Source organism: Cyprinodon tularosa, unplaced genomic scaffold (assembly GCF_016077235.1).
Source record: "Cyprinodon tularosa strain WSP-4 unplaced genomic scaffold, ASM1607723v1 ctg42, whole genome shotgun sequence".
Classification (NCBI taxonomy): domain Eukaryota; kingdom Metazoa; phylum Chordata; class Actinopteri; order Cyprinodontiformes; family Cyprinodontidae; genus Cyprinodon; species Cyprinodon tularosa.
Window position 1 is genome coordinate 569,842 of NW_024039141.1, and position 27,827 is coordinate 597,668.

At 39.5% G+C, this 27,827-nt stretch overlaps 4 protein-coding genes and 1 non-coding gene across 5 annotated transcripts; 4 read left to right on the top strand and 1 right to left on the bottom strand.

The window, feature by feature from the left end:
* Positions 1-358: 358 nt before the first annotated feature.
* LOC119792437 (40S ribosomal protein S20) lies at positions 359-2,748 on the top strand. Its single transcript, XM_038299057.1, has 4 exons — positions 359-516; positions 2,067-2,166; positions 2,340-2,413; positions 2,534-2,748. Exons 1-4 carry the CDS (start codon positions 514-516, stop codon positions 2,714-2,716), a joined length of 360 nt encoding a protein of 119 aa, XP_038154985.1. The 5' UTR covers positions 359-513; the 3' UTR covers positions 2,717-2,748.
* On the top strand, positions 2,204-2,272 carry LOC119792538. The gene has a single exon (XR_005281996.1). It is a non-coding gene; the product is annotated as a small nucleolar RNA U54 (small nucleolar RNA).
* A 1,722-nt stretch (positions 2,749-4,470) lies between the features above and the next one.
* Positions 4,471-7,679, top strand: nme5 (NME/NM23 family member 5). Its single transcript, XM_038299093.1, has 5 exons — positions 4,471-4,799; positions 5,651-5,856; positions 6,585-6,685; positions 6,762-6,880; positions 6,961-7,679. The coding sequence occupies exons 1-5, from the start codon at positions 4,674-4,676 to the stop codon at positions 7,033-7,035; spliced, it is 627 nt and encodes a 208-aa protein (XP_038155021.1). The 5' UTR covers positions 4,471-4,673; the 3' UTR covers positions 7,036-7,679.
* Positions 7,680-11,795: 4,116 nt separating this feature from the next.
* On the top strand, positions 11,796-17,060 carry hnrnpaba (heterogeneous nuclear ribonucleoprotein A/Ba). Its single transcript, XM_038299062.1, has 9 exons — positions 11,796-11,940; positions 12,391-12,593; positions 13,934-14,102; positions 14,219-14,377; positions 14,472-14,603; positions 14,694-14,784; positions 14,888-15,043; positions 15,151-15,236; positions 15,677-17,060. The coding sequence occupies exons 2-8, from the start codon at positions 12,406-12,408 to the stop codon at positions 15,219-15,221; spliced, it is 966 nt and encodes a 321-aa protein (XP_038154990.1). The 5' UTR covers positions 11,796-11,940; positions 12,391-12,405; the 3' UTR covers positions 15,222-15,236; positions 15,677-17,060.
* On the bottom strand, positions 16,694-27,598 carry phykpl (5-phosphohydroxy-L-lysine phospho-lyase). Its single transcript, XM_038299061.1, has 13 exons — positions 27,363-27,598; positions 27,151-27,269; positions 24,686-24,845; positions 24,532-24,606; positions 24,368-24,455; positions 24,157-24,273; positions 23,963-24,045; positions 23,661-23,886; positions 23,343-23,497; positions 19,952-20,041; positions 17,878-18,011; positions 17,066-17,111; positions 16,694-16,829 (listed from the first exon to the last, which is right to left on the bottom strand). Exons 1-12 carry the CDS (start codon positions 27,419-27,421, stop codon positions 17,068-17,070), a joined length of 1,350 nt encoding a protein of 449 aa, XP_038154989.1. The 5' UTR covers positions 27,422-27,598; the 3' UTR covers positions 16,694-16,829; positions 17,066-17,067.
* Positions 27,599-27,827: the final 229 nt, after the last annotated feature.

Sequence of the window (27,827 nt, forward strand, 5' to 3'; positions counted from 1 at the left end):
GATATCTTTAAGGTGCTCTAAATTGTTTCCTCCTTTAATAAAACCAAGCCCAATTTACTTTTTCTGTGAAAAATTATTTTGATGTCTCATTGTGTATGTTTTCTTTCTTTACTGCTCTCTGTGGGTACTGATGAGGAAACTGCGATCTATAACAAAGCTGAATAAAGATGCAAAACATCACTTTGAAAAGTTACGAATTTACTTTATTATATTGAGACTTCTTATGTCTTATATACATAGAGTATAATTCAAGGATTTGTTCGACATTTAGTTGAACAGGCAAACCATAAGAAGGCCACGAGATGTCGCTGTTCGGTGTTAAACAAGCGACGCAACCAAAGAAGAAGAAGAAGAATAAGCAGCGGCAGTGACCCGGATGAGGAGATGATAAAAAGGCAGGAGGCCGAGCCTCGTCCTTTTTCCTGTAGAGCTAACCACGCCGGTAGGAACTCTTCCTGACTCACCGCTGTTCGCTGAAATTTCTTCCGAATAAGTCGGTCGGGAATCACAAAAATGGTACATTTTATTTCATTATATTGATTTATAACGTATAAATTGAGTTTGAAATTGCTATAGTTTTATTTGCTGCTTACTTTTGAAAAAGTCTTCAGCAGGAATTAGAGTTGGACCTCCCGCCGACTGTACTTTAAAACAAAAAACCGAAGCAGGTCCATTCCTTGCAGTGGGGAGTCGTTACGGTCGATGTTGGCCTGGCTTACCCAGGGCGATGTTTTGCGATGTTTCCAGTAAATGCAAAACACCGCACAAGTGCTTATCGGAGTGAAGTTTTGAGTCACTCCGGCCACCGTAGGTGGTCAAAATGTCGCTCTGAAAAATGTGAAACGTCGCTCCGATGCTTAAGGTAAACCGGGCCAATAACGACCCTAATAACTTCCTAAATACAAGTGGTGGACCTGCTACTGATAAGTTTGCATGTTTTCTAAGCAGGGGGTCCGCGACCCCTAGGGGGGCCATAGAGGTACTGCATGGGGGTCGTGAAAGTTTTGCTTGATTAGACCTTTTATTTATATTCCCCCCTGCAAATCTTTTCACTATTTAAATTGACTTCAAATACACATTAACATGAATTCAACACACTGTAGTAAACAGATAAAGTAGGCAGAAGATGTCTTTCTGTCATCAATGCACACAGGAGCTCTTTCAAGCTGGGCACTGTTTCATTCACACCTGTCCCATCAACCAGGAATCAGAATAAGAAATACTTTAATAATCCCAGGGCGAAATAACATTTGTCACATTACTCCATCTGTAATAGAGTGACTATAGGACAAGTTTGATATAAGACAATTTCATCGATATATATGAAATTAGGGGGTCCCTGCTCCATCTCACAATCAGTTTGGGGGTCCTTGGCCTGGAAAGACCTCTGTTCTAAGCCATGACAAAGTTTTGTTGAGCAATCCTATGAAGCCTGGAGATCCACTCCAGGCATTTTGAACTCAAAGCTTTCTGGATGGAAGCGAAACGTCTTTATCGTGGGGGAAAAAAGGGGATGGTTAACTTTTTTAGAATGACTATGACCTGGATGACTCAGAATCTTCGCCAGCATTATAATTTTGGCTCTATTTAGCCAATCCTAACATTTAAACCAAGAGTTTACACTGACATTAAAAAACATTTTCAAGATTAAATGGGTTATGCATTTATTCACTATCTAATGATTAGAATTCTTGCTGAAAAATTACAAAAATATGTAATCTTAAAAAACAAGTAATCTTATAGTTTGTTAAACCCGTTGAATAGCTCTGATATGATCCAATCTTTTAAGTCTCAGTGAACACAGGTGAGATTGTTTTAGATGTGGCAAGTTTGTGTTTACTTCAAGTTGAGATGAGATTTTAAGCAAGTTATCGACCTCATAGCAACTAGTTTGATGCATCTTCGTTTTGAGAGCAACTGTGAAAATAGAGATGTATACTTTATTTGGTTACCTTAGTATAATTAATCATGTGCACATATTAATAAAGATGCAATCTGAACATTTAAGGTTGCATTAGAGCAGCTGCTTCTGCGAATGAAGATGTTTGGGTTCTCTTCTACTGCAGGCCTTTAAGGACTCTGGCAAGGCACCTGCGGAGACCGAGGTTGCTATCCATCGCATCCGTATCACCCTCACCAGCCGCAACGTCAAATCCCTGGAGAAAGGTAACCGATCTCCCAATGGGGTGTTTGAAAGAAACTGAAGCAATGAGGATAAACATTTTTATCAGTTATTAACTGTGGTGACCAAATACGCTATTCTGAGCTGTGGGATGAAGTTAACACAATGTATTAGTTGTACTTTGGATGTTAAATCATTTTGGGTTTATTTTTTTTAGTCTGTGCTGATTTGATCCGTGGTGCCAAGGAGAAGAGCCTGAAGGTGAAAGGACCAGTCCGCATGCCAACCAAGGTACAGACTTTTCTTTTAAATATGCTTCTCCTTCTCTAGTTTTTGACAGATTCATAGAAACTCTGAAATTCCTTTTGGTTTATATCTGAAAGCTCATTTGCACCTTTGGTCCACCTCTAGACTCTGCGCATCACCACCAGGAAGACTCCCTGCGGTGAGGGGTCCAAAACCTGGGATCGCTTCCAGATGAGGATCCACAAGCGCCTGATAGACCTGCACAGTCCGTCTGAAATTGTCAAGCAGATCACCTCCATCAGCATCGAACCAGGCGTAGAGGTTGAAGTCACCATTGCAGATGCATAAGCAGTTCTGTTTTCAATAAAGAGATAAAAGAAGTAATTGACTCCTGTGTCTGAAACTTTTATACCCGATAAACATAAAGTAGAAAATTTGTCAAAATCGTAAAAAAATTGGTGTTTGGTTGGATGCATTTTAGCTGACCTCTTGAGGCATCAATGTTGTCTTTATAGACAAAATGAGAAAATTCCAGCATTTTGAACCAAAGATTCAGCTTTTAAAGTGACTTTAAAAATAGGCCAAGAAATGAAGTGCAGTTTTGAAGAGAATCTAACATTGAGTTGTAAATCATAACCTGATTCACTACATTATTTCACTTGGGGTTACTTTAAATTCCCATAATTGCTCCTTACCCCTTTCAGAACTCTGTACTGAAATGTGTGAGGGAGGGTACTAGTGTTACACCCATAGAGATAATATACCGGTACATTGTGTTAAACGTGTCAAAGTAAATTGATTCTTAGTGTTATTGCAACTGGAGTAAGATAAACACTATATAGTGTTAACACAAATCGAGAGTTGGACCGAAGGCACTTGGATTGGTGTTAAATTTAAGTTAAGTTTTACTTTAAGACTTCAACATTTAATGTGTATACCACTCATTGGGCGGAGTCTGCCTATGCTGTGAATGAGTAAGTGTGTCTGCCATGTTGAATTTGGCAAATACGCTGTCAGACTCAGCTAAACATTATCAGAGGGACTTTAATCTCAGAATATAGGTCCTTTGCAAAATATTAGCATATTGTGATAAAGTTCATTATTTTCCATAATGTAACAATAAAACATGAACATTCATTTATTTTAGATTCATTGCACACTAACTGAAATATTTCAGGTCTTTTATTGTCTTAACATGGAGGATTTTGGAATTCAGCTCATGAAAACCCAAAACTCCTATCTCACAAAATTAGCATATTTCATCCGACCAATAAAAGAAAAGTGTTCTTAATACAAAAAAGTCAACCTTCAAATAATTATGCACAGTTATGCAAACAAAACTTGGTCAGGAATCCTTTTGCAGAAATGACTGCTTCAATGCGGCGTGGCATGGAGGCAATCAACCTGTGGCACTGTTAATATTTTGAGAAGGACCTGTATACTTTATTTTTGTAATATGAATTTATTTTTATCTCTTTGGCTTCATTCTCCCGAGTTTATTCTTGTAAAGAATAAAGATAATTAAGATAACCTGGCCCTATTACTCCAGAACTGAAATAGTTCTGCAAATGGTGACTGTCCTGGAAATGTACCCTTAATTATATGACGTTTTTCCATCACTACCACTTTTGTCTTTTTTTTTTTTTCCTAGGACTTTCTTTTTTTCTTTTTTCTTCTTAATTTTATCTCTTTAATACTTTCTCAAATAGTCTGTACCTAGTGTGTCCATACACAGATCTTAAAAGGTTGACATTTTGCATGGGCTTATAAAATATTGAAGGTCACAATGTTTAGATTTAACCTTTTAATTTATATTCATAACATATTCATATATATCTATGCAAATACATTTCTACACATATATATGTACACATGCATACATATATATACACATATAAGGTCTTCATAGTTACGTTTTTATTTTTTGTAACAAAAGCTGATCCCATATTACAAATATTGTATGGAATATATAAGGGTCACAGAGACACGCTAAAACAATGGTGACCGAGACCACTGTGATGTAATTCACTATTTTAAATATTGTGCATTTGTACTGGTTTGCAGGACAAACAAAAAAGTTACAAATTGTCCTTCGCAAGTCGCCGTAGTTATCTGGTATCATAGCAACCAAGGTTCGTGTGCGGATGCGTTTTTTTCCCCCTCTGTCTGCTTCATCTATAACTATTTAAATAATAGTATCGATTCACTTGCAATCAACCTAGGAGTGGATCTACGCACTAAACGTGTATTTTGTGTTTGGATTTAGCTAAAGTTGTCACACTTTAGCGCCAGGTAGCAGAGGGAAATGGACCAAACTTCAGAGCAACGTATTTACGTTGAAAGAACGCTGGCTATCATCAAACCTGACGCTGTTCAGAAATCAGAGGAGATCGAAGACGTTATTCTGAGATCAGGATTCATTATTCTGCAGGTTGGTAGAACATTGAAACACTAAGGTTTGTTTACACTATAATGTATCGCAAAATAAAACATTAATTGTTTTATTTGTGATTGAGATTCAGTATTGAAGATAATTGAATTTCTAACGTTTATGGAGCATTGATCGTTGAACCTTTTGTCCACTAGAGGGCAGTAGTAAGCACGTCTGACCTAGAGCAAAATTATAATTTATGTACAATATAAACGTTATAGAATTAGTCATTGTATCTAGGCTGTATAAAATTTGGATACATGTTCTTGCAACAACGACAAAAAAACATAAAAAGGGTATTGTTCAGTCCTTACATGCAAAAACATATCTATAAACAATTTATAGGATTTCTAGGCTTGTCTTGGGGAAATACCCTGGTGCACACATGATGGATGGATGGATGGATGGATGGATGGATGGATGGATGGATGGATGGATGGATGGATGGATGGATGGATTCAGGGTTGTGCTTTAAAGGCCTATTTTTGACAAACAAAATTTCCCGGATAATTACCTCACTGTAAGAAAATCATAATTTCATATTTATAGATCTTTATGAAATAGAACTTTGTGTTATTGGGATATTAAAATCCATCAGAATGCATACAGGATCCTTTAATCTTCAAGATGTAAAATACTGATATAATGCACAGTTTACGCTGATCAAAATTTATGTCAGGCTAAACATTTTTTTTAAGTCAGACATAAAAAGTAAATTAAATCAGAATAACAACAAAAAACAAACAAACTGAAGTATCAGCTCTGAGGTACCCATGTGAAAAACCTTGTCTTTCTAAAAGTCATTTAACCCATCTGGATCGTCTCACAATAATGAATTATTCCTTTTGTAGAAGAAGAGGCTGCAGCTGAGTCCTGAGCAATGCAGTGAGTTTTATGCACACCAGTACGGAACCTTCTTCTTCCCCAGTCTGACGGCCTTCATGAGCTCTGGCCCCATTGTTGCCATGATACTGGCTCGGGACAACGCTGTTGCTCACTGGAAGTCCATAATGGGGCCTGACAACATCTCCAAAGCCAGACAAACTCATCCGGAATGGTCAGTCTGAAATGCAAGTCTTTGTGCATTTTACATGTTTAAAGAAAACTGGGTTAATAAAATTTTTTGGTTGATTCAGTGAATTTCATCATTACAGAAAAAATTTGATGATTACCAATGAGACTTAGACAGATTTATTTGGTCATTTTATATACACAAGTTTAAACAAAAATAAATTTCGTTTAGAACAGCTCTCTAGACAATTTCCTTTTTTAAATTGCAGCCTTGATAAGGTAAATAATAAATGATTAAAAAAACCTTTGAAACAAAAAATGCTCTGTCATGACTCGCCCTTCATACTTATGGAAGAGGCTTGACTATTACTCATCCTGCATCCAAGCATATTAATCAAAAGTTGAGTGGAAGGAAAAAATGCAGTAGAATTTTTTTGAAACCATGGATGTAACTTTGGGAGGACTTTTAGGCTAATTATATTCAAGAGCTTGTAGAGATTAAAAAAGTCTTAGCATGTTGAAATTAGCACTTTATTAGCAACCATCCTTAACTAAGACTACCACTGTCCCTTTTCTTGTCTTATCACTCAAGGAGTCGTATCTTTCTACTTACAAACTTCATAGAGATGGTGATTTGGCCACACACTCCTGAAAGTAAACCAGTTTGACTGAAATCAGTGTACCGAAACTGTCCTGGTTCTAGTAAAATGCCTGTTGACCCTCATTGAATCTAATATTTGATCTATTTTTACCTATCTATCTCCAATGTTTTAGCCTTAGAGCAAAATATGGGACTTCTGACCTTCAGAATGCTCTTCACGGCAGCGACTCATTTCTCACAGCAGTGAGGGAGATTCAATTCATGTTTCCAAACAGTATGTAGTTTGCTCCGTCAAAATTCTCGTCGCTCACAGTTTGAAGTGCTGAACCCAGTGCAATTTCTCACTGCAGCTGTAAATGAGCCCCTTCCAACCATAGAGGAAACGGAGGAGTATCTGAGCAGGAACGTGATTCCAGTTCTCCAGCGAGGACTCACTGAGCTCTGTAAGGAAAAGCCTTCCAAACCCTGTGTAAGTATTGATGGTGTTCAAAGCGTCATACGCGAGAACGACGTGGTTGTAAGCTTGTGCATCTTTGCTCTTCTCAATAGATTTGGCTTTCTGACTGGCTCCTGAAAAACGATCCCAACCAACCTCAAATATGTGATGTGGAAGATCAGAACTGATGGCCAGAGAGCAAAATAAGGAGGGAAGGATTACACAACTTTTTTATGTCTATTTGCATTGATTTATTGGTCTGTTCAGTGTTAAACATGTAAATATTTGATAGCAGTCAAGTATTTTGGTGGTTTTCTCAAGTATATCAGATATTTTTGCTTTTTATTTTAATATATTATTTGACATAATAAAAAGTAGCCAGTGGGTTTAAAGTAAGATGGATATAATAATAAATAACATACTTTAAAATGCAATGGTGTTATAAAAATTTCATTTTTAACCCCTAGTTAGAGCTTCACGAAACACAGCAGTGACTGGCAGCACTAAGAGTCTTTGAAAACGTAAATGATGGACAGCAGTCCCCTTATTTATTTATAGGAAAACCAGATATTTGCATCGAGTCATTAATTTTGCAGCAATCCCTCACATGGAGCAAGCAGGCAGTGACAGAGGAGAGAAAAACAAACAAACATCTTAACAGGGTAAAACCCCCTGCAGAAACAGGCTCAGTGTGAGTGTCCTTCTACCGAGGCCGACTGGAGCTCAGGTAGACAAGCAGACACACCAAAGGAAGAGAAACACTGATGCAGAAATACTTTTTCTCATAGAGAAGGTAAGAGAAGACTAACACCATAAGTGTTGCTGTCTAGGAAAGAAAGATGAGTTCTGAGACCATATTTAATGTCAGAAAGGGTGAAAGAGAGCACATACAGTTAGTCACAGTAAAAGCTAATTATGCTACATTGGGGGGGGATTACTGTTTTTGGTATAAGACTGACCATGTTGAAAATGTCAGAATAAATGTGGATCATACCCTATCTTCACATCATACAGCGTTTCTACATTCTGTCACATTACAACCTTAAACTTAAATGTATTTTAGTAGTAAAATGGTACATGGGTGACATATAAAATTATGAAAATGTATGGTTTTTAACATTTTTTTACAGATTAAAAATTATAAAGTTAAGTGTGCATTTAAATTTAGCCACTTTTATTCTTACACTTGAATATATCCAGTTATCTTTACAAGTAGGTTGAAATCAACCAATATGTTATTTGATCCAGTTTAGGTTTAATTTAATAATCAAGGCCTAAGGTTTACTAAAGAGCTCTTAACCTGTTCCCTTCCTCATCATGCTCCTACTCATTAAAGTAGTGCAGATTAAATAAGTAAACTAAAAGCTGTTAAACATGTTATAGATATAGTATCCTTATACCACAAGTGCATATTCTTGTGTATATTCTCTCTTCAGACTTTTAGCAGTACAATAACTGTCAGTTTATATATTTCAGGCATCATGAGTTCATACCACGCATACCAATGTTAGTCCAGCTGAAAACAGAAGTGAGACCAAAGAATTTGAATCAATAGATGCTCTCCAGTCTCTCTGACAAAATTTTAGCTATAAGACGAAGAAAAAGTGCAACCTTTTTAGTTTCTAGTTGCATCTGTCACTTTAAAAAAAAACAACTTCCCAATGCCAGCCACCACAAGAGCAGTTCCTTCCCCCAGGCACTCCCTGGGTGAACACATTACAGTAGTAAGTTACTCTACTGGGAAATAATTAAGCTTGTTGCACCATCACAACCTCCCATTACCTTCATTTATGAATGAATAAAGAAATTGTAAACACTCTACTTACACACCTGTCTACAGTACTATTGTATCCATGTTTATTTCGTTTAAGGCTTTACATATTTACTGAACCAGAAGAAGACAAATGCCTTATGTGTGCAAAAAACTTCCTCAATAAAGACCTTTCTACTGTTTAACTTTTATACACTGCTGTGTTTTGGTCTGTTACGTATACTGGTGAAGATTCTCAGTCATCCAGGTCATAGTCATTCCAAAAAAGTAAAAAAAAAAACAATTCACTGGACTTTGTTTTCCAAGTTTGAAGACGTTTCGTTTCCCATCCAGGAAGTTTTTTCCATTTAAAATGGATTGATTTTAATGCAAAAAGCTTCCTGGATGGGAAGCGAAACAGACATCCCAAGTCTCCCGGAAGTTCTGGGAGTCTCCCTGATATAGATAGTTGTTCACTGATGCCGGCGAGTCGCATAAATTATACCGGATTTTAGACTCTGCAAGGTGGTGTTTTTTTTTTTATGCGAGTGAGAGCGATCAGGCAATATAATAATTTGTGCACCTTGTGCGGATTAGAACTACTGCGATTGCGCAGGAACAACAAGAGAGAGCGGTGTGGGGAGGAGGTTGCTGGTGAAACCTGTGCAGCGTATCTATCCAAAGCGTTGCTCTGTTCAACCAGCAATCCAGGCGACTGGTTGATCAGAGAGCTGATTGGATCAGTCCGATAAGTTTCTGTGGGTTACTCTCTGGCAGTCACCTAGTTACCACTCAAAGCTGTGCATCCTGTGAAATGGCAGAGGTATCCTCAAGCAAAAAGTGAAAATATAGGACTAATTTTACAGCAGAATATACTAAAGTATATCCACGTCTAGTGAAGGTGAGGAACAGTGGCGGATCTAGACCAAATGTACCAGGGGGCCAGGAGGGGGGCAGCGTGTTTTCATAGGGGCACAGAAAAGCATGAAATAAAAAACAGGGCAAGGGATTCAAATATATTAAGAGAGCTGCATGAAGTGAAATTTCTTTTTCAATTAGGTTGGATAAAAATAATATTTCTTATGAGGTCAATATACATTTTTAATTTAGGAATTTTGCATATTTTTGACTTTATATATAGTAGTTAAAACTACACTTTTCTATAAAATTTGAATTGGAACTCAAGAAAAAAAATTTTTTTTATTTATTGTGGGAAAAAAAAACATTTAACATATTAAAACTGGGATCCTATCTCAATACCACTGAAGCTATCACCTTATTGTTTTTAAATAATTAGTAAATCAGAATTTGTAAAGAAAAAAAAACACATCCACAGGACCTATCAGTAACCATGTCTGTTGCAGCACATATCATCATTAGAATGTCTTTAAGTATTATGTCTTCAGTAGAGGGGCCATAACAGGGGCCAGGATATGGTCTACAGGGGCACTGGCCCCTGTTGGCCCCTGTCTAGAACCGGCCATGGCGAGGAATGACGACAACATGGCGAGGGGGGGTAAGCATCTCCCTGAAATTAGTTTTTGGAACTTGGGATGTCTGGAAACGTCTTCAAACTTAGAAACAAAGTCCAGGGGATTGTTTCTTTCTTTCTTTCTTTTTTTTTTTTTTTTTTTTTTTTTTACTTTTTTAGTCTGTCACGTTCAATTTAAAAAATGCAGTTTGTGTTTGTAATGTCAAACAAGGCCAAAAATGGGTGGGAAAGTTATTAGATCATTGAAGTCATTTGTGAATTCATTTCATTTATCGTAGTTCTTTTAACTAGTTTCCTTCAATTTTTGCGCTTATCTGTGCTGTTTGATCAAAGGCTTTCATTTCTTTGCCCTGACAGGTCATTAGGTTTCCTGTCAGTACTAAATTAAATTCGCCCTTTTCTAGCATTTTTCTCTCTCTCAGACTTCATGTTAAAAGCATAAATGGGTGAAAGTAGACAATTTGTAGCTTTATTTAGCTTTAAAGGTACACTATGCAACCGGTGTTGATTTTCCAGTGAGGCTCCCTCCAGAGGGCGAAAGTAAAAGTGCACTGTCGTAAATATGCACAGCTGTTCTCCTGGTTTCTCCGTCAAGCCAGGCGCGGTTGTTTTGAGCTTAGCAGCGAATGACTAACGCTGCGTTCACACTGGACGTAGCTGGCGCGACAGAAGCAGCGAGTTTACATGCAAAGTCAATGGTTGACGCGCGTCAAGGCGCAGCAAAAGGTCCCGCGGCGCGTTTTGAGCACCAGGCGCAGCACGTCTGAGCAGCTGAAGCAGCGCGTCGGGTGCGTTTAACGCAGGGAGAGAGACACAGCGCTGATGATCTCTCCTCTTAAACAGTTTATTAACGCCTAAATTAACTTAAAATGCAGAAATCTGCCGGCAGAATATGCAGTTTGGATTATTTAGATGAAAAACACCTACCAGCTGCCGCGATGAACCGCTGCTGATGAAGGGATCCATACTGTTGGCGCCCCGCTGGTATGTGGGGGTCTGAGCGGCTCCGACAGAAAAAATATTGAAGGCAGGATAATAATCTGAATGAACTGACTGCACTGATTACGTTTTCAGGTGTATTTTCTTACTTAAACACATATTAAAACTACTTTATTCCCACTGATCACAGCAAATATAGCTGCAAGGCAGAGAAAGGATAGTGAAGCTCCGCCCAACGCGCCTCAGACACAGCCGGAGCAGCAAAGCTGCTTCAGCCACGCGTCAGAACTAACTGGTACAAGCAGCAAAAAGGAAGCAGCAGACGCGATTTTGCTGCTTTTGCTGCGTGAACGTAGCATAACTGCACAAAGATCGCCACTGTGCTAGCAACGAGAATGCTTTTAACTGGGGGCGTGTAGCAGTTCTCGCCGTAAAGCAAGACTGACTCTCACGAGACTTCTGAGCCTGTGGGTGCGGGTCGGTGCTCCTGCAGTTGCAAGTGCAGTATTTCCCCCACAGACCACCAGGGCGGCCGAGAATACCCTTTTTCAACCTGAAATGACTCATTTAATCATCCAAAACGTTATGGAACACATTAATTAACTGCAAAATGTTGCATAGTGTCCCTTTAAGGGCGGCTTTTTCACTTCGCCGGGGACACATTTCCAGCAGCTCAAAAAGGTTCATTGAGTTCCTTCCTGTGTTGTAAGAGGGCGGGAACCCCTCTTGGAAAGAAAAAAAATTCGACGTCTCCAAATGGCCGTCGGATATGACTGACAGCTGCGGTGGCCAATCAGGAGGCTCCGTTGCAGAAACGTGTGTTTTTTTCCTTAGCCGCTTCTAAAAAAACCAACCACGAGTTGTCGTCGTGTGGGAGAATCCATCTTGAAGAGAGCTCCTCGACCGCGATCGGCAAGTAGATCTTTGTATATTTTTCATATTACGCTCTTATTTTACAAATATACATACATGTTTTTTTTATTATTTCACCTTTTTGTTTTTTAAATGAAGGTGACATGAATGCGTCGCAATATTGTCCTACATTTCGCGTAGCACGGCCTCTGAATTACGTAATTGCAAATTCGAGTTCGCGTTTGGCTAATCGGTATGATTCAGGTGGTTTTTCTATTATTTGGCTCCAGTAGAGCGACTCTTTAGACGCTAAGTGGCTGCCGTTTTGTTTAAATAGCAAACCGTTCAGATAGAAGCCAGGGGTTCCCTGGGTTAGTGCTGATAGCGCAGTGTCGCCGGTCAAAATGGTGGGGAAGCGAAAACTGCCAGCACGTAAATGTCGAAGGGCTGACTGTGAAAACGATCCTATCAGGCAACTCATCGCGAATAATCTATTTCTGTTTGTTTTAGGTGTATTAGTTCAAAATGTCAGAAGCAGAACAGCAGTACATGGAAACATCAGAAAACGGCCATGAAGCGGAGGATGATTTTAACGGAGGAGGAAACGACGGCAGCGCCGAGAACGACTGCGGAGAAGGAGCGGGGACCGATCCGGACGGGAACTCACAGGATGGCGGCCAGATCGACGCCAGCAAGGGCGAAGAGGATGCCGGGTGAGTTTTATTTCTATATATTTGTTTATCATCGCTATTTCAGGGATTTTCTTGTTAGATGATTATCATTAGAGCCGCTATTGGTGCCTCTTTGTTCAACCGGCCTTTGTTGGCGCCATGTGCGGAAGGAGGGAGGGAGGGGGATGGGCGTTACAGCAGACCTTAGACCATTCAGGACTGGCGCATTAAAGAAATACTACACATCAAACCTTCTGCCACAAAAAAAATAGATTATTGATTAAAATCTCTTGCTGAAGTACGCAGATCTTTCACCTAAAACCCTCCTCTAGTGTTAGGGGATCAACAGTTGTACTGGAACATGGTGTCCATAATGTATATGCAGAGCCCCTCTGCCTGACACAGTGCTTTATACATGAATTTAGGCTGTCAATTGGTTAACAATAATGGCCAGAATGTGTCAACTGAGTACCTTTATTTTAATGACAGTGTCTGTTCTAAGCAGTTCAAAGCGGTTTCTTCCTCACTCCTTGTTAAATCTAATGTGAACTGTTCAGTTCCTCACTTAGGCCCCATTAATGCTCGAAAAATGGATGTTTCAGAGACAGAAAGCCGTATCTGTGGAAGTGTCATGGTTTGGGGGAACTACTGCACTTTAGGGCTCTTTTAGGTCATTTGGAAGCCTGCATCTGGTTAAAAAGGACTGTAGCTATATTATCCTTTTACTATGGATAAAATGTCTTCATTTAGTGTAATTTGGCTGTAATGTGGACTTTAAAATAATCATGTCCAGCCCCATCCGTTACCATCACATATCCTATATTCTCTAGTTTGATTTCTTATAAATACTATTTTGGAAGCGTATTTAAACAATATAAACCAGTTGAATACAAGATGATACCTACAAAATTTCATAGAGAAACCCCAATGAACCTGAGAAACAGGAGTTTGCCACCTGATTGTTCTCTTTTCTGTCAATAAAGCTTTAATCAGATTTTTTCCCTTATTTCTTTTTGCCTTCATCGAATAGTTGAGTTGCAATTAAGACAATTTCATAAAATATATTTGAGCGATCCCTTTCCTTATATTAATATAAAACGGTATTTTCAGTAATTGTATTGGCATCAAATGAGATCAGGGAAGTAACAAGTTGAAGTGACCATTAAATCTACTATTTGAAGGTTATTATTGAGGCGGTAAAATGACAGCAACATAATGGAGATTGTATTTATGAGGTATTGATATGGAGAGCTGTAAATGGCATTCGCTTAACCTGGATTATGGCTCTTTCTCATTAAATGTGAGCCCAGAGCTTATTCTTTCTATCTTTTTAATATGAATTGATAATTATTTAATCTTGGATTTTGTTTTTTTTTTTTTAGTAAAATGTTTGTTGGAGGCCTCAGCTGGGACACAAGCAAAAAAGATCTAAAAGACTACTTCTCAAAGTTTGGAGAGGTGACGGACTGTACCATAAAGATGGACCAGCAGACGGGTCGGTCACGAGGATTTGGCTTCATTCTCTTTAAGGATTCAGCTAGCGTAGACAAGGTAAGGAGGGACATAATTAGACTCTACTCTTAAGGGTCTTTTGTAAGGAAGGAGAAATACAAGTAATTTTAGAGATTCACCACTGTTTTTTTTTTTTTTTTTTTTTTACTTTATAGGTTCTTGAACAGAAGGAGCACAGGTTAGACGGCAGACAGATCGACCCTAAGAGAGCCATGGCCATGAAGAAGGAGCCTGTAAAGAAAATCTTCGTTGGAGGCCTTAACCCTGATACCGCCAAGGAGGTCATCGAGGAATACTTCGGGGCCTTTGGAGAGGTACAATTAGCAGTTTGTTGGCTTCAGTTGGATGAGAATATAAAGAATCGGGGGATGGTTGGCTGCTTCACAAAGTACGGTCCCTGTTTCATAGATTGAGACTATCGAGCTCCCGCAAGATCCAAAGACGGAGAAGAGGAGAGGATTCGTATTTATTACATATAAAGAAGAGCCTTCTGTTAAGAAGGTTATGGAGAAGAAGTACCACACCGTCGGTGGCAGCAAGGTAACCTCCACAGTGGATTTCTGCTGACTTGTTGTATGTTTAAAGTGGCGTCCCACTAAAAAAAAAAAACGTGCTTCTGTGTTTCTACAGTGTGAAATCAAAATCGCCCAACCCAAAGAGGTCTACATGCAGCAGCAGTACGGCGCGCGGGGTTACGGAGGGCGTGGCAGGGGGCGCGGAGGTAACGACCATCATGGCTAACGAACCCGTGTCATTCACGGCTATGTAAGTCATTGTTTGCTCTGAAACCAAGTCGTGACAAAGGCCTCACTTGTCGTTTCTAGGCCAGGGTCAGAACTGGAATCAAGGCTACAACAACTACTGGAACCAGGGATACAACCAGGGCTATGGTTATGGACAGCAGGGCTATGGATACGGGGGCTATGGCAACTACTCTGACTACTCTGGTTATTACGGCTATGGGGGTGGCTACGACTACAGTAAGCGATAAGTGCCCCCGGGAAAGACACTGAATGAGAGAAACTTTATTTTCTTGGTCCTCCTTGTTGTACAGAAGAACTCAGTCCCTTTTTCTCTTGTCCTCCAGACCAGGGCAATACAAGCTATGGGAAAACTCCAAGACGTGGAGGCCACCAGGGTAGCTACAAGCCATACTGATCACACGTAGTGCAGGTATGCATTCTTGCATCATCCGTGGTAGTATGAGAAAGTAGCTATTACCATTAGTGCCTTTTGGCCCCACAGAGAGCTCCATCTACACTAAATCCATTCAACCATTGTGGTGGGGGTTATAGTAGGGCGTTTTGTGGGGTCTGGGATCATTGAAGATGGATTCATTCCACCTGTCTTCCATCTTGAGATGCATCTCTAAAAAGCCTACTTGATCAGTAAGGATTTGTGGTGGTCCAAAACAGAAATGAGGACTGATCCGATCAGCTAGCAGATCAGCTGTGTCCCCCCCTCCCCCCTTCGTCCCTCCTCTTCCCGTCCCAAATTTGTTTGTCATTCACTTTAGTTGTCGAACTCATTCATGCACCCGTGTGTCTCTGTGTAACTGCATGCCACGATAGGTTAAATCTCAGTAACGTAAAGCACCGTGTTTTTCTCCTAAGGTCTAAAGTAAATAAGATCCATGGTCTGACCAGCGAACATGGGCTTTGGCTTTTCCTTTGGAGTTGGCAGAAATTTGGACTCATGCTCCATTTGTACAGATCAAGTGAGGAAACTGGGGAAGCAAATGTCACTTTTCCACTTTTTTTTTATTATTTTATTTTTTATTTTGTCCATTTACATTTCCAGTGATGGAAGTGTTATTTTTACTGTACTTTTTGGTACCCTTCTTGAATCTAATGTATTGTATGGTTGTATTTTTACATGTCGACTGGATTTACAGACGAGCAGGAGCAAAGGGCTTTGAAAAGCTCTCAAATAAAACAATATTGCTTTTTGTTTTCTGTTCTGTGTGTTTCTAGGTTTTTAGTTATTTTTTTTTCCCATGCTGAGTGTTGAAAGTGAGGGCCATGGCTTCAGATGTGGGCTGAGGTGATTACAAAGGGATTTACACTAATCTAAGGGTTCTGTTCAGAAAAAAAAGTGTCAAAGTGAATGCTATGGGGGCTTGTAAGGAAGGACCAGCATTTTATTTTATTTTTTTTTTGTTTTTAAGGAAGCTTCTCCCCAACATGTCTGCAATTTCTTTCTTTTTCTTTTTTTCCAAGTGGCTTTATTAGTGTCATTCAACTTGAAACGCAAGCCTGTTATAATGTAAGAGGGTAACCCCTCTATCACTGGAAACTCATTCCTCTAGTGTCTTGGGCAAATTGATAGAAATAAAAATTTGGTTTATATTACAAATGGACTTTTTGGTTATTATTTGTAAAGCTAATTTTAAATGTACTGTTAATGTTAAATGGCTTGCATGTTTTGTCTGAAGTAATGAATGATGCGGCGCAGGGTTTCTCTATCTGTTAATACCCAACCTCACTTATTGTGAACCTGGAACACTTGAGCGTTTTTATTTCCCTGAGTTAAAGATGATTGGTAAGTGTTTACCTGGGCCTTCTGTGTGTTGTATTTTGAAAGAAGTTGGATATTTTAAAGTATGGCAGCAGAAAAAAAGGCAATGTTTCGATTATAAGCTCTTTATTTCCTTTTTTAGTCTACATTTTTAAAGTTATCAAGAAAAGGGTAAATGATTCTTTTGCAAGCTCTTGGAGGAAAGACCGACGTTCTGCCAGATCGCCACCACGTAAAGATGCTGAGGACCTGAAACAAAATAGCTTTTACCATCAGAACGTAGCTTCAACAGTATTAAACACTCAAATTCTTCCCATTGTATTTCCTTTGGGCTTTGATCCACATTTAGTAACATCTGAAATGAACTGCGAGTGTGTCTGATTGACAGCAGCCTTATATGTGGAAATCTACCTCTGAACAACTTCATGAATGTCTCATCTGACAATGTTGAATGCTATTAAAGGTTTTCTACAGGTTTGACAAACCTTTAAATGTCTTCATTTTCCAGTTTGAGATTGTCGGCCTTCATGTCTGCAAAGAAGAAAAGTAGGAACCCTGAGTTTCAAACAAGGTTTATTTAGATCTAAAAAAGAAAAAGAAAATCTATGGTACATTGCATTGATGCCATCCCTAAGTGTCCCTACTGGGGACTCGATGCAGATTACTTTTTTGGTGATCATATATTTTGGGCTTAGCAATATTCATCCCAAATGGGCAGATACAGACTTGAAATAATTCGCTGTGTAATCAAAGTTCAAGTTTTCTTATGAATTACTGAAACACCCTTATGAGAATTAAAACCGATCTCATACTAGAGAAATTTACATCTGCAATTGACCTATTCCTAGGGGAGCAGTGGGCTGTATTCCTCTCTTTGAACCTTAATAGTTGGCTGCAAGCTGCTTTAAACTTCCAAAAAATAAAATTTGTGTCCATTCTTCTTTGTAAATTAATACTAATTTAACTTTATTGATCTCACATTGGAAACATCTGCAATCAACCCATCCCTTGGGGAGCAGTGTGGGGTTAAGGGTTTAGCTCAGGGACCCAGAGTGGATGCTGTAGGGATCGAACAGTCTACTTGCAACCTTCTCTGAGTACAAGCGCACTGCAGTAACCGCAAGGCCAACACTACCCTAATCAGACTGATTCTAGATTTTTTGTAATGTTGATCAATACGAGATCAGTTTGTTAAATCTGGTGAAATATCTCTATCATGCAGTTAATGTGTTTAAAATGGATTGTTGGTTTATACAACATTATTACCACTTGCGTGAGTTGAGTTTGTGCTACAAACCGGTTAGGATCCGATCAATGCACTGAACAACTAGTTGTGCGTCTTCCATACTGAAGCACATGGGAGGCTTAAACTTGAGGATGTTTTCCCAGGGACCATCGGTGCTGACGCAGATTTGATCCTCTTCCTTTAATCTAGAGTAAGGAAGGCACCAGAAAATTAAAAGGAAGCTTAAATCAGTTCTTGGTAATAAACTTACAATAATTTGTACGTTCCTGCTTAAAAACTGGTTGATGTTCATGAATCGTTGTCATTGTTAGAGAAAGTTTAGCAGCTATGACGCACATCTTAAACGTGAAACACCCTTAATTTAGTGTCATTAGAATCCTAGTGTAGAAACTTAATCCACCTCTGATGTAAAATGATTTGCCTATTCACTATGCACCATTGTTAAACTCGGTGTAGCTCTCCTTGTATCATCTGTTAAGTAAGGTGATACGTATCAGGAAAATACAGGTGCTGGTCATAAAATTAGAATATCATGAAAAAGTAGATTGATTTCAGTAATTCCATTTAAAAAGTGAAACTTGTATATTATATTCATACATTACATACAAACTCATATATTTCAGATGTTTATTTTGTTTAATTTTGATGATTACAAATGACAACAAATGAAAATCTCAAATTCATCATATCAGAAAATTAGAATATTACTGAAGACCAATAAAAACAAAGGATTTATAGAAATGTTGGCCAACTGAAAAGTATGAACATGAAAAGTATGAGCATGTACAGCACTCAGTATTTAGTTGGGCCTCCTTTGGCCTGTATTACTGCAGCAATGCGGCGTGGCATGGAGTCGATCAGTCTGTGGCACTGCTCAGGTGTTATGATAGCCCAGGTTGCTCTAATAGTGGCTTTTAGCTCTTCTGAATTGTTGGGTCTGGTGTATTGCATCTTCTTCTTCACAATACCCCATAGATTTTCTATGGGGTTAAGGTCAGGAGAGTTTGCTGGCCAATTAAGAACAGGGATACCATGGTCCTTCAACCAGGTACTGGTAGCTTTGGCACTGTGTGCAGGTGCCAAGTCCTGTTGGAAAATGAAATCTGCATCTCCAAAAAGTTGGTCAGCTGCAGGAAGCATGAAGTGCTCTAAAACTTCCTGGTATGTGGCTGCGTTGACCCTGGACCTCAGAAAACACAATGGACCAACACCAGCAGATGACATGGCACCCCAAACCATCACTGACTGTGGAAACTTTACACTGGACTTCAAGCAACGTGGATGAAGTGCCTCTCTTCTTTTCCTCCAGACTCTGGGACCTTGATTTCCAAAGGAAATGCAAAATTTACTTTCATCAGAGAACATGACTTTGGACCACTCACCAGCAGTCCAGTCCTGTTTCTCTTTAGACGCTTCTGACGCTGTCTGTGGTTCAAGAGTCGCTTGACACAAGGAATGCGACAGCAGAAACCCATGTCTTTCATACGTCTGTGTGTGGTGGTTCTTGAAGCACTCACTCCAGCTGCAGTCCACTCTTTGTGAATCTCCCCCACATTTTTGAATGGGTTTTGTTTCACAATCCTCTCCATGGTGCGGTTATCTCTCTTGCTTGTACACTTTTTTCGACCACATCTTTTCCTTCCCTTCGCCTCTCTATTAATGTGCTTGGACACTGAGCTCTGTGAACAGCCAGCCTCTTTAGCGATGACCTTTTGTGTCTTGCCCTCCTTGTGCAAGGTGTCGATGGTCGTCTTTTGGACAACTGTCAAGTCAGCAGTCTTCCCCATGATTGTGTAGCCTATAGAACTAGACTGAAAGACCATTTAAAGGCTTTTGCAGGTGGTTTGAGTTAATTAGCTGATTAGAGTGTGGCACCAGGGGCCATCAATTTTGAACCTTTTCACAATATTCTAATTTTCTGATATGATGAATTTGAGATTTTCATTTGTTGTCATTTGTAATCATCAAAATTAAACAAAATAAACATCTGAAATATATGAGTTTGTATGTAATGTATGAATATAATATACAAGTTTCACTTTTTAAATGGAATTACTGAAATCAATCTACTTTTTCATGATATTCTAATTTTATGACCAGCACCTGTAGGACACAGCAGAATTACCTTTTTACCACCTGTGCTGCAGTTTTGGTTGCAGGGGTTTTGCTTTGCCGGTCTGTAACCAGCTCCAGTCCCACAAACAGACCGACCCCTCTGTGGGCAAAGAACCAGAAACATGGTACATTTTTGTTCAAACGAGACAAAAATGGGTTTTTTAGGCATAATGTTGACATTTTGAGATTCCCATTGGAATTAGATATTTAGAAATAAATGATTCAAATGACACATTCAGATTTGTCCTTCTTTGTACTGACATTGTCTTACAAAGAAATGTAGGATCTCAATCTAACTATTGTCACAGACCTCAATGTAGTTTATTGGGATTTAAATTGATAGACCAACACAAAGTAGTGCATTGTTTTGAAGTGGAAGGAAACTGATTCATCCATTATTTATACCTACTTATCCTCCAGAGCTCCGGACAAAAGCTGTGGTACAGCATGGACACGTCTACAGTCCATCGCTGAGACACTGAATCACACTGCCAACAGTAATTGAGAGGACATACTGACCTATAAAAGGTGTTCTTGTACTATGGGTCCCCAGAGAGACCCTACATATATGCTGGGCAAACCCCAGATAGAAACTCCCAGGTCAGAATTTGAACAAATGGACCATTTTGCTGCAAAGTACGGAGCCCCTAAAGGCACATGGAGGGAAAAAATTAACTTTTGCTAGATCTTGCAATACTTTTGCAAGATCTCGCAAAACTATTGCGGGATCTCGCAAAAGTTCTTTTTTTCCCCTCCATGTCCCTTTAGGGGCTCCGTAGCAAAGCATAGTATCCACAGGCCTCAAAAAGATGGGTTTCAAATTCTGTACTGATTCCCTAATCAGTAAATTAGAGTCAAATTTTATGTAACTGATTGTAATTATGTAATCTGCTATGGAAACTTGGCAAGATTGCTAAACTGTTATAATGAATAAAGTTCTCTGGTAAATGTAATCATTGACCTGCATGCGTAACTAACCTAAACAGACAATTATAAGGTGGTACAAGTTGGTAACAGGCTGCTGCAGAGCTGCTTTTATTTTCAACAGGGAGAAAAAATTATGAATGGATGGAATTTTCTCTGGATGGATGAATACGGCACATTTAAGAAAAGATAATCAAACAAAGTATTTAAGTAGGCCTCTGAATACAAATACATGCAACACTTTTCAGATTTCTGTTTCTAAAATACAGATTTTTAGGAACTAACCAAGTTTATGGGTACTGCGTGTATAAATGTGAGAAACAATCTGTCTATGTGCCTTTTTAAACTTTTCGGTTTAAATAAAAACTGACTTATCTTTATATTGCCATCTCTCAATATAAAAACGAGTAAACCCTTTTTATGAGTTATTAAAGCAAATAAAAAAAATTAATCTTTAAATTAAAGTCTAGAGTTTTGTTTATTGTTTTCAAGATACTAGATGCAAAACATTTGTGAAGCTCTTACTAGCCATAGTTGTTCTCCTTTCTAACACTTACTTAGTTCCACTTACGTTTGACCAGAATGAATAAAAAGTTGATGTTTCACTAATTAAGGAAATGCTGCAATGAAGGCTTGACCAGTCGGGCATAGAAAGGACATCAGCAGGCTCGGACTGGGAAAGATTTTCGGCCTCGACTTTTTTCCATCTACACAGCCCACTTATGGAACCCCCCCCCCCCCCCCCCCCCCCCCCAGTGTGAGTCACTGAACAAAATGTTCACAAACCTCCAGGATATACGAAATCTCGCCCAATTTGAAACAAATTCTATTGATCTCTTAGGCCATTAATCTAACGAAAAACATTTTCTTAGCAACCCTAAACTGCCAGTTTTGGGAAACATCCCAACCTGGCAACAATGCACGGAAACGTTAGCCTTTAGATGCGGAACCCCATAATGCACCGCAACGTATTTTTGCAAAATATTTAAAGGTACACTATGCAACCGGTGTTGATTTTCCAGCGAGGCTCCCCCCAGAGGGCGAAAGTAAAAGTGCACTGTCGTAAATATGCTCAGCTGTTCTCCTGGTTTCTCCGTCAAGCCAGGCGCGGTTGTTTTGAGCTTAGCAGCGAATGACTAATGTTGCGTTCACACTGGACGTAGCTGGCGCGACAGAAGCAGCGAGTTTACATGCAAAGTCAATGGTTGACGCGCGTCAAGGCGCAGCAAAAGGTCCCGCGGCGCGTTTTGAGCAGCAGGCGCAGCACGTCTGAGCAGCTGAAGCAGCGCATCGGGCGCGTTTAACGCAGGGAGAGAGACACAGCGCTGATGATCACTCCTCTTAAACAGTTTATTGACGCCTAAATTAACTTAAAATGCAGAAATCTGCCGGCAGAATATGCAGTTTGGATTATTTAGATGAAAAACACCTACCAGCTGCCGGGGTGAACCGCTGCTGATGAAGGGATCCATACTGTCGGCGCATCCCTGGTATGTGGGGGTCTGAGCGGCTCCGACAGAAAAAATATTGAAGGCAGGATAATAATCTGAATGAACTGACGGCACTGATTACGTTTTCAGGTGTATTTTCTCACTTAAACACATATTAAAACTACTTTATTCCCACTGATCACAGCAAATATAGCTGCAAGGCAGAGAAAGGTTAGTGAAGCTCCGCCCAATGCGCCTCAGACACACTTTTGCACCGCGCAGCCAGAGAAGCAAAGCTGCCTCAGCCGCGCTTCAGAACAAACTGGTACAAGCAGCAAAAATGAAGCAGCAGACGTGCTTTTGCTGCGTGAACGTAGCATTACTGCACAAAGATGGCCACTGTGCTAGCGACGAGCATGCTTTTAACTGGGGGGTGTAGCAGTTCTCGCCGTAAAGCAAAACTGACTCTCACGAGACTTCTGAGCCTGTGGGTGCGGGTCGGTGCTCCTGCAGTTGCAAGTGCAGTATTTCCCCCACAGACCACCAAGGCGGCCGAGAATACCTTTGTTCAACCTGAAATGACTCATTTAATCATCCATAACGTTATGGAACACATTAATTAACTGAAAAATGTTGCATAGTGTGCCTTTAACATCAATTCGCCAAATAAAAAAAGAACATTGTATTTTCGTTTAAAGAAAGCATTTTAGTTTTATTATAATTTAGTTTGTTGCAAGGAGTTTGTGTGAAGAAATAGAAAATGCCAACCATCACAAGGATGTGCATGAAAAGGAAGGCTTTTAGGTAGTTAACATTGTATTACTTCTTTAGCTTCTTGAGTTATTTACTGTCACAGGTAGGTGCTTAGGGTGCCGGTATGATTTAATGAGGGCCGGCCCTCGCACGCTGAAGTTAGGACCGTCCCACCGGGCAAATGCCCGGTGACACAGATTACCAGTCCAAGCCTGGACATCAGAGTATCATAAATGCAGATAGGTTAATACCTGACCTGCTCATATGAGAAAATCTGAGAAAACGGACTCTTACCGGACATCTCCGATTATTTCGTGTCTTGTTTGGAGTTTCTTCAGCAAATCTTTCAGATGAGTTCCCACCCTGACGGCATTTCCTCTTAGATCTTCCTTCTCTATCACGTCCAGAACTGCCAGACCGATCGCACACGACACTGGATTACCCCCGAACTGAATTTAGTTAGAGAAACGTTGTAAACATAATCCACATAGGAATAAAATTGTGATAACAAGAAGGTTTTTCTGTTAGGAGAACAGTAAAAATGCCTCTAATTTTAAAACAAGTATGTGCTTAGTTATGCTGGCCTTCTCTATAGAATTGCTGTACAGTTACCGTATTGAAGTACTCCACTCCATTAGCAGTGAAGGCTCCAGCTATCTCCACAGTGGTTGCAACACAGGCCAAAGGATGTCCGTTACCCATCGGTTTGCCCATGGTAACGATATCCGGACAGAAATCCTCTCCCTGAAGCTGGAAAGCCCAGAAGTGAGTCCCTGTGCGTCCAAATCCTGTCTGAACTTCATCTGCGACAAACACTCCACCAGCTGATCGCACATATCTGTGGAAAGTAGAAACGACAACGTCACCCTATGCAAGCGGTGGCAAAGAAACATAGCTAATAGATCAGTACTGACTCTGCGACTTTAGACGAGTATCCTTGGGGCAAGATGATTTGTCCACCAACACTGGGCATTGATTCAGCAAAGAAGGCTGCAATCTAAGGGAGAGCGAATAATGAATATCGCAAAAATGTCATCGACTTGTGTTGTTAACTGTAGCAGGTAGAGTTTGGGTGAATTAATCTTTTAAAATGATGGATTAAATGTACCTTTCGACCTTTTCTGCTGATCTCCTCTATCAAGTCTTTTACTGTATCAGCATAAGCTTGACCTGGATTGGGATGCTCTTCTCTGTATATTCCTCTGTAAGTGTCAGGTAAGGGTGCCTGTGAGGACATATTGCGATCTCTCAGACAGGCAGGACTCAAATATTTTGTTGTTTCTAAATTTGCATGCTCTAAGTTTCATATATTTACACACAACATGAACCCATTCTTTCTGTCCTGTCAGTTTTCGGAACTTGTAAGGACTGATGTCGATGAGAGACTTAAGATGCCCGTGGTATGCACTGGTGTGAAAGGAATGTATAAATGAGAAAACATTTTTTTTTATTTAATGTGTTGCTCATGAATTTAGATTCTTACTGGTCAAGCACTATAACATCCTCATGCTGGGTGTACTGCTCTGCAAGGCGGAGGGCAAGATCGTTGGCCTCTGAGCTTTCAAAGAAGAGAGAGGGATCACTTAAAATGTTCCTTCTCAGGTGTGGTCTTGTGAAGCTTCAGATCGATTTCTTACCCAGAGTTGACAAAATAGAACACCGACAGTTTCTCAGGCAGGGTGGCAGCCAGTCGGTCTGCATAAAGGACGATGTTGTCATGGAGGAACCGGGAATTTGCATTCAGGAGGTCCATTTGGGCCGCAGCAGCCTTTGTTATATCTGGATGGCAATGTCCCACTACAGGAAGAACAGCGTTTTGCAAACTATTCATATTACTTGAGCCTTAAAATATTTTTCATTAACATCAACTAGGATTTAATAACTGAATTTCATGTGTACATAATTGTAATGTAGAGGGTTAATGAAATTATTTGTAAGAAGAAAAAAAATCTGAAACTTAATCCCCTTTTATTTTTATTCCCCTTATTAACATCCAGTGCATCTACTTGCATTTTAAATTCACCTAGTAAGGAGATAAAACAATCATGTTTTCAATTGGGTAAGTTTTCTATAAACAGGATCTACCAACCCATACATAGTACCAGAGTGAAACATAGGATGGTAACATTAAAGGGGAACGCCTTTTTTTTTATATTGGGCCCTCGATTTTACGTTATTACATCATAAAATGTTATAACGTCGGATGACATCATACAAGCGCCGCTTTGTTTTTAAAAAATATATAAAACTGCAGATGTCTGGGGGACAGTGATTCGCCTACATGTTATAAATGCTGGCGTACCATAAAGAATAAATTCTGAACAGTTTACAGTAGTTTGTGTCTTCAAACTAAATAGGAAGACGTTACTTGGTTGTAACCTAACGAAATATCTTCAGAACAGCTCCAAATGACACAAAACTCATATGGGTGAGTAGTATGATGTAATAACGTCAAATCAAGGGCCCAATGTAAAAAAAAAAAAAAACGGCGTTCCCCTTTAAGTTATGGAGATCCGTGTTTATTTTGCTTTTTTTTTAGGGTGGGGACTATGAAACTGGTCAGAGTGTATGATATAGCTTCATAAATACAGTGCAATTCTGAAGAAAATCCTGCTAGAGACTCTGGGTGAGGTTAACCTTTCAGTGGTTACAATGGCCCTAAATATGGAGTCAGTGCTTTGGGGGATGGGTTAGGTTAAAGCTCAATCATGTGTTTCAGTGGCAATGTCAAGTTTTTGGATCTAAATCCAGTGGAGAATCTCTGCTGCCCTCTGGGAAGAGGCTTTGCAGCATTCGATGTAGGACCAGCAGGTTCTGCAACAGGTTCTTCCCCACCGCCATCAGACTGTTGAACTGTCATGTCACAGACTCTGCATCCCACTAATAACACCAAACCACTTACAATAATTTGGAAGTTCCTGCTTAAAACACACAAACACTGCATATTTGCACCATATATATATATAAATGCTCTGAACTTCCCTATCAATGTGTTGTTTACAACATGTTTTTTTTTTTCTCCCACACTGTTTACATTTAATCACTGCTGCACTTTATGGAATAGAAATGTTTATTTACTGTCTGAAAAGCTGTAATAAATGAAATTTTGTTTTGTATAAACTCTGCATATACAAAATGACTATAAAAGTCATCTAAGTGGTAAGTGAAATCATTGGGAATAAAAAAGGATGTAATAAACTCCTCATCCAATATTCTTAGACTTAGACAGACTTTATTTGTGACTTTGTACACACAGAGTGTAAACATAAGATATTTGGTTCAGTACAGGTCTCAAGACATTTTAATTTTGAAAGTGCAGCCTTGATAAAGGTAAGCAGCAGTGATAAATGTAAACATATGACTGTATATTAGTTACAGTTTCAACACTAATTTTATACAACATTCAGCAGAACCATCTGGAATCTACTGGACCTGCATCAGATGCTTCAAAGTCTCTTCTCAGAGGGCAGCAGGGAGAACGGTCAATGGTGGGTTTATGAGGGGTCATTGATAATGTTACGGGCTCAGGGCACGCAGCGCTGGGATGAAATGTCTTTAATGGAGGGAAGAGGAGCCCAGATGATCTCTGCTGTTCTCACCACACTCCTCACCTTCTTCCTGTCTGAGGCGCTGCAGCCTCCCACCACACAGTGAGACAGCTGGTCAGAACGCTCTCTATGGTGCTTCTGTAGAAGGTGGTGAGGATGGGTGGGGGCAGGTGGGCTCTCCTCATCCTCCTCAAGAAGTAAATGTGATATTATAATCACAATATTCCTCCAATATTCCTAAATTTCAAGCTATTCTGCTATAACTGGGCAATAACCGTGTCCAAACATTAGATCTGGGTAAGAAAGATGCAAAAATAGAAAATTAAAGCTCTCTGCAATGTAGGGGACGACTGGAAACTATGAATCATGTTTTTATCATCTAACATTTGTGCTGTGGATGACTCCTTAGAAAAAAGTTTGTAAAAAATATATGAATAATTTGGCTAGAAAGCTTTAACAACAGGTAAAAACACTGGAAAGACTTCCTGCCACCGGGTGACAGTATTGCATATAATCTTTATAAAGGATCAGTTATTGGTAGTGTAAAACTTTACCATGTTGAACGTTACTGATGCAATCCAGAAAACGTTTTCCATTTTCGTCAAACAGATATTGTCCTCTTGCTTTGACTATCTTCACAGGATCGTCCGAATAAAACAGCCTCAACGACTGGCTGTGATTAAACAAGATAGGGGTCAGCTCAGTGGCCTAAAGGAGAAAACAAATAACCAACAATAAATAAGAAAAGAACTCTGATTTTACCTACCCAATTAACCTCTGTCTCATTTCGAGTGTTTCCGCTTTCTTAAATCTTTCCTCTGCCATATCTTATCTTGGGTCGTCAGATGAAAACGCTCAAGAAAAATATTAAACCAATGAGGGGTTTATATCACCAAAGACTGTCGGTTGTTATGTAAATTAACCTATTTTGCAAAAGATCCAGAACCTTTTTCTTGAGCGACGTGAAAACATCCTACACGCATGCGCAAATCCCAGCCTGGCGATTTAAGTTTACCCTGTTTTGACAGACTTTTGCTTTTACTTCCAAATGGAAGTAGATCTATAAAAACAACTTTTCAATATTTAGATTTAGTAATGTTTTTCAATATTACTTTCCAGTATTATACATGAAAACGAAAACATTTGCGGTAGGGTTTTGAAAATGTACTGTGCCTTTAAGTGGAACGGTATAACTGTGTGGATGTAAGGGGGTAATACGTGTGAATATTAT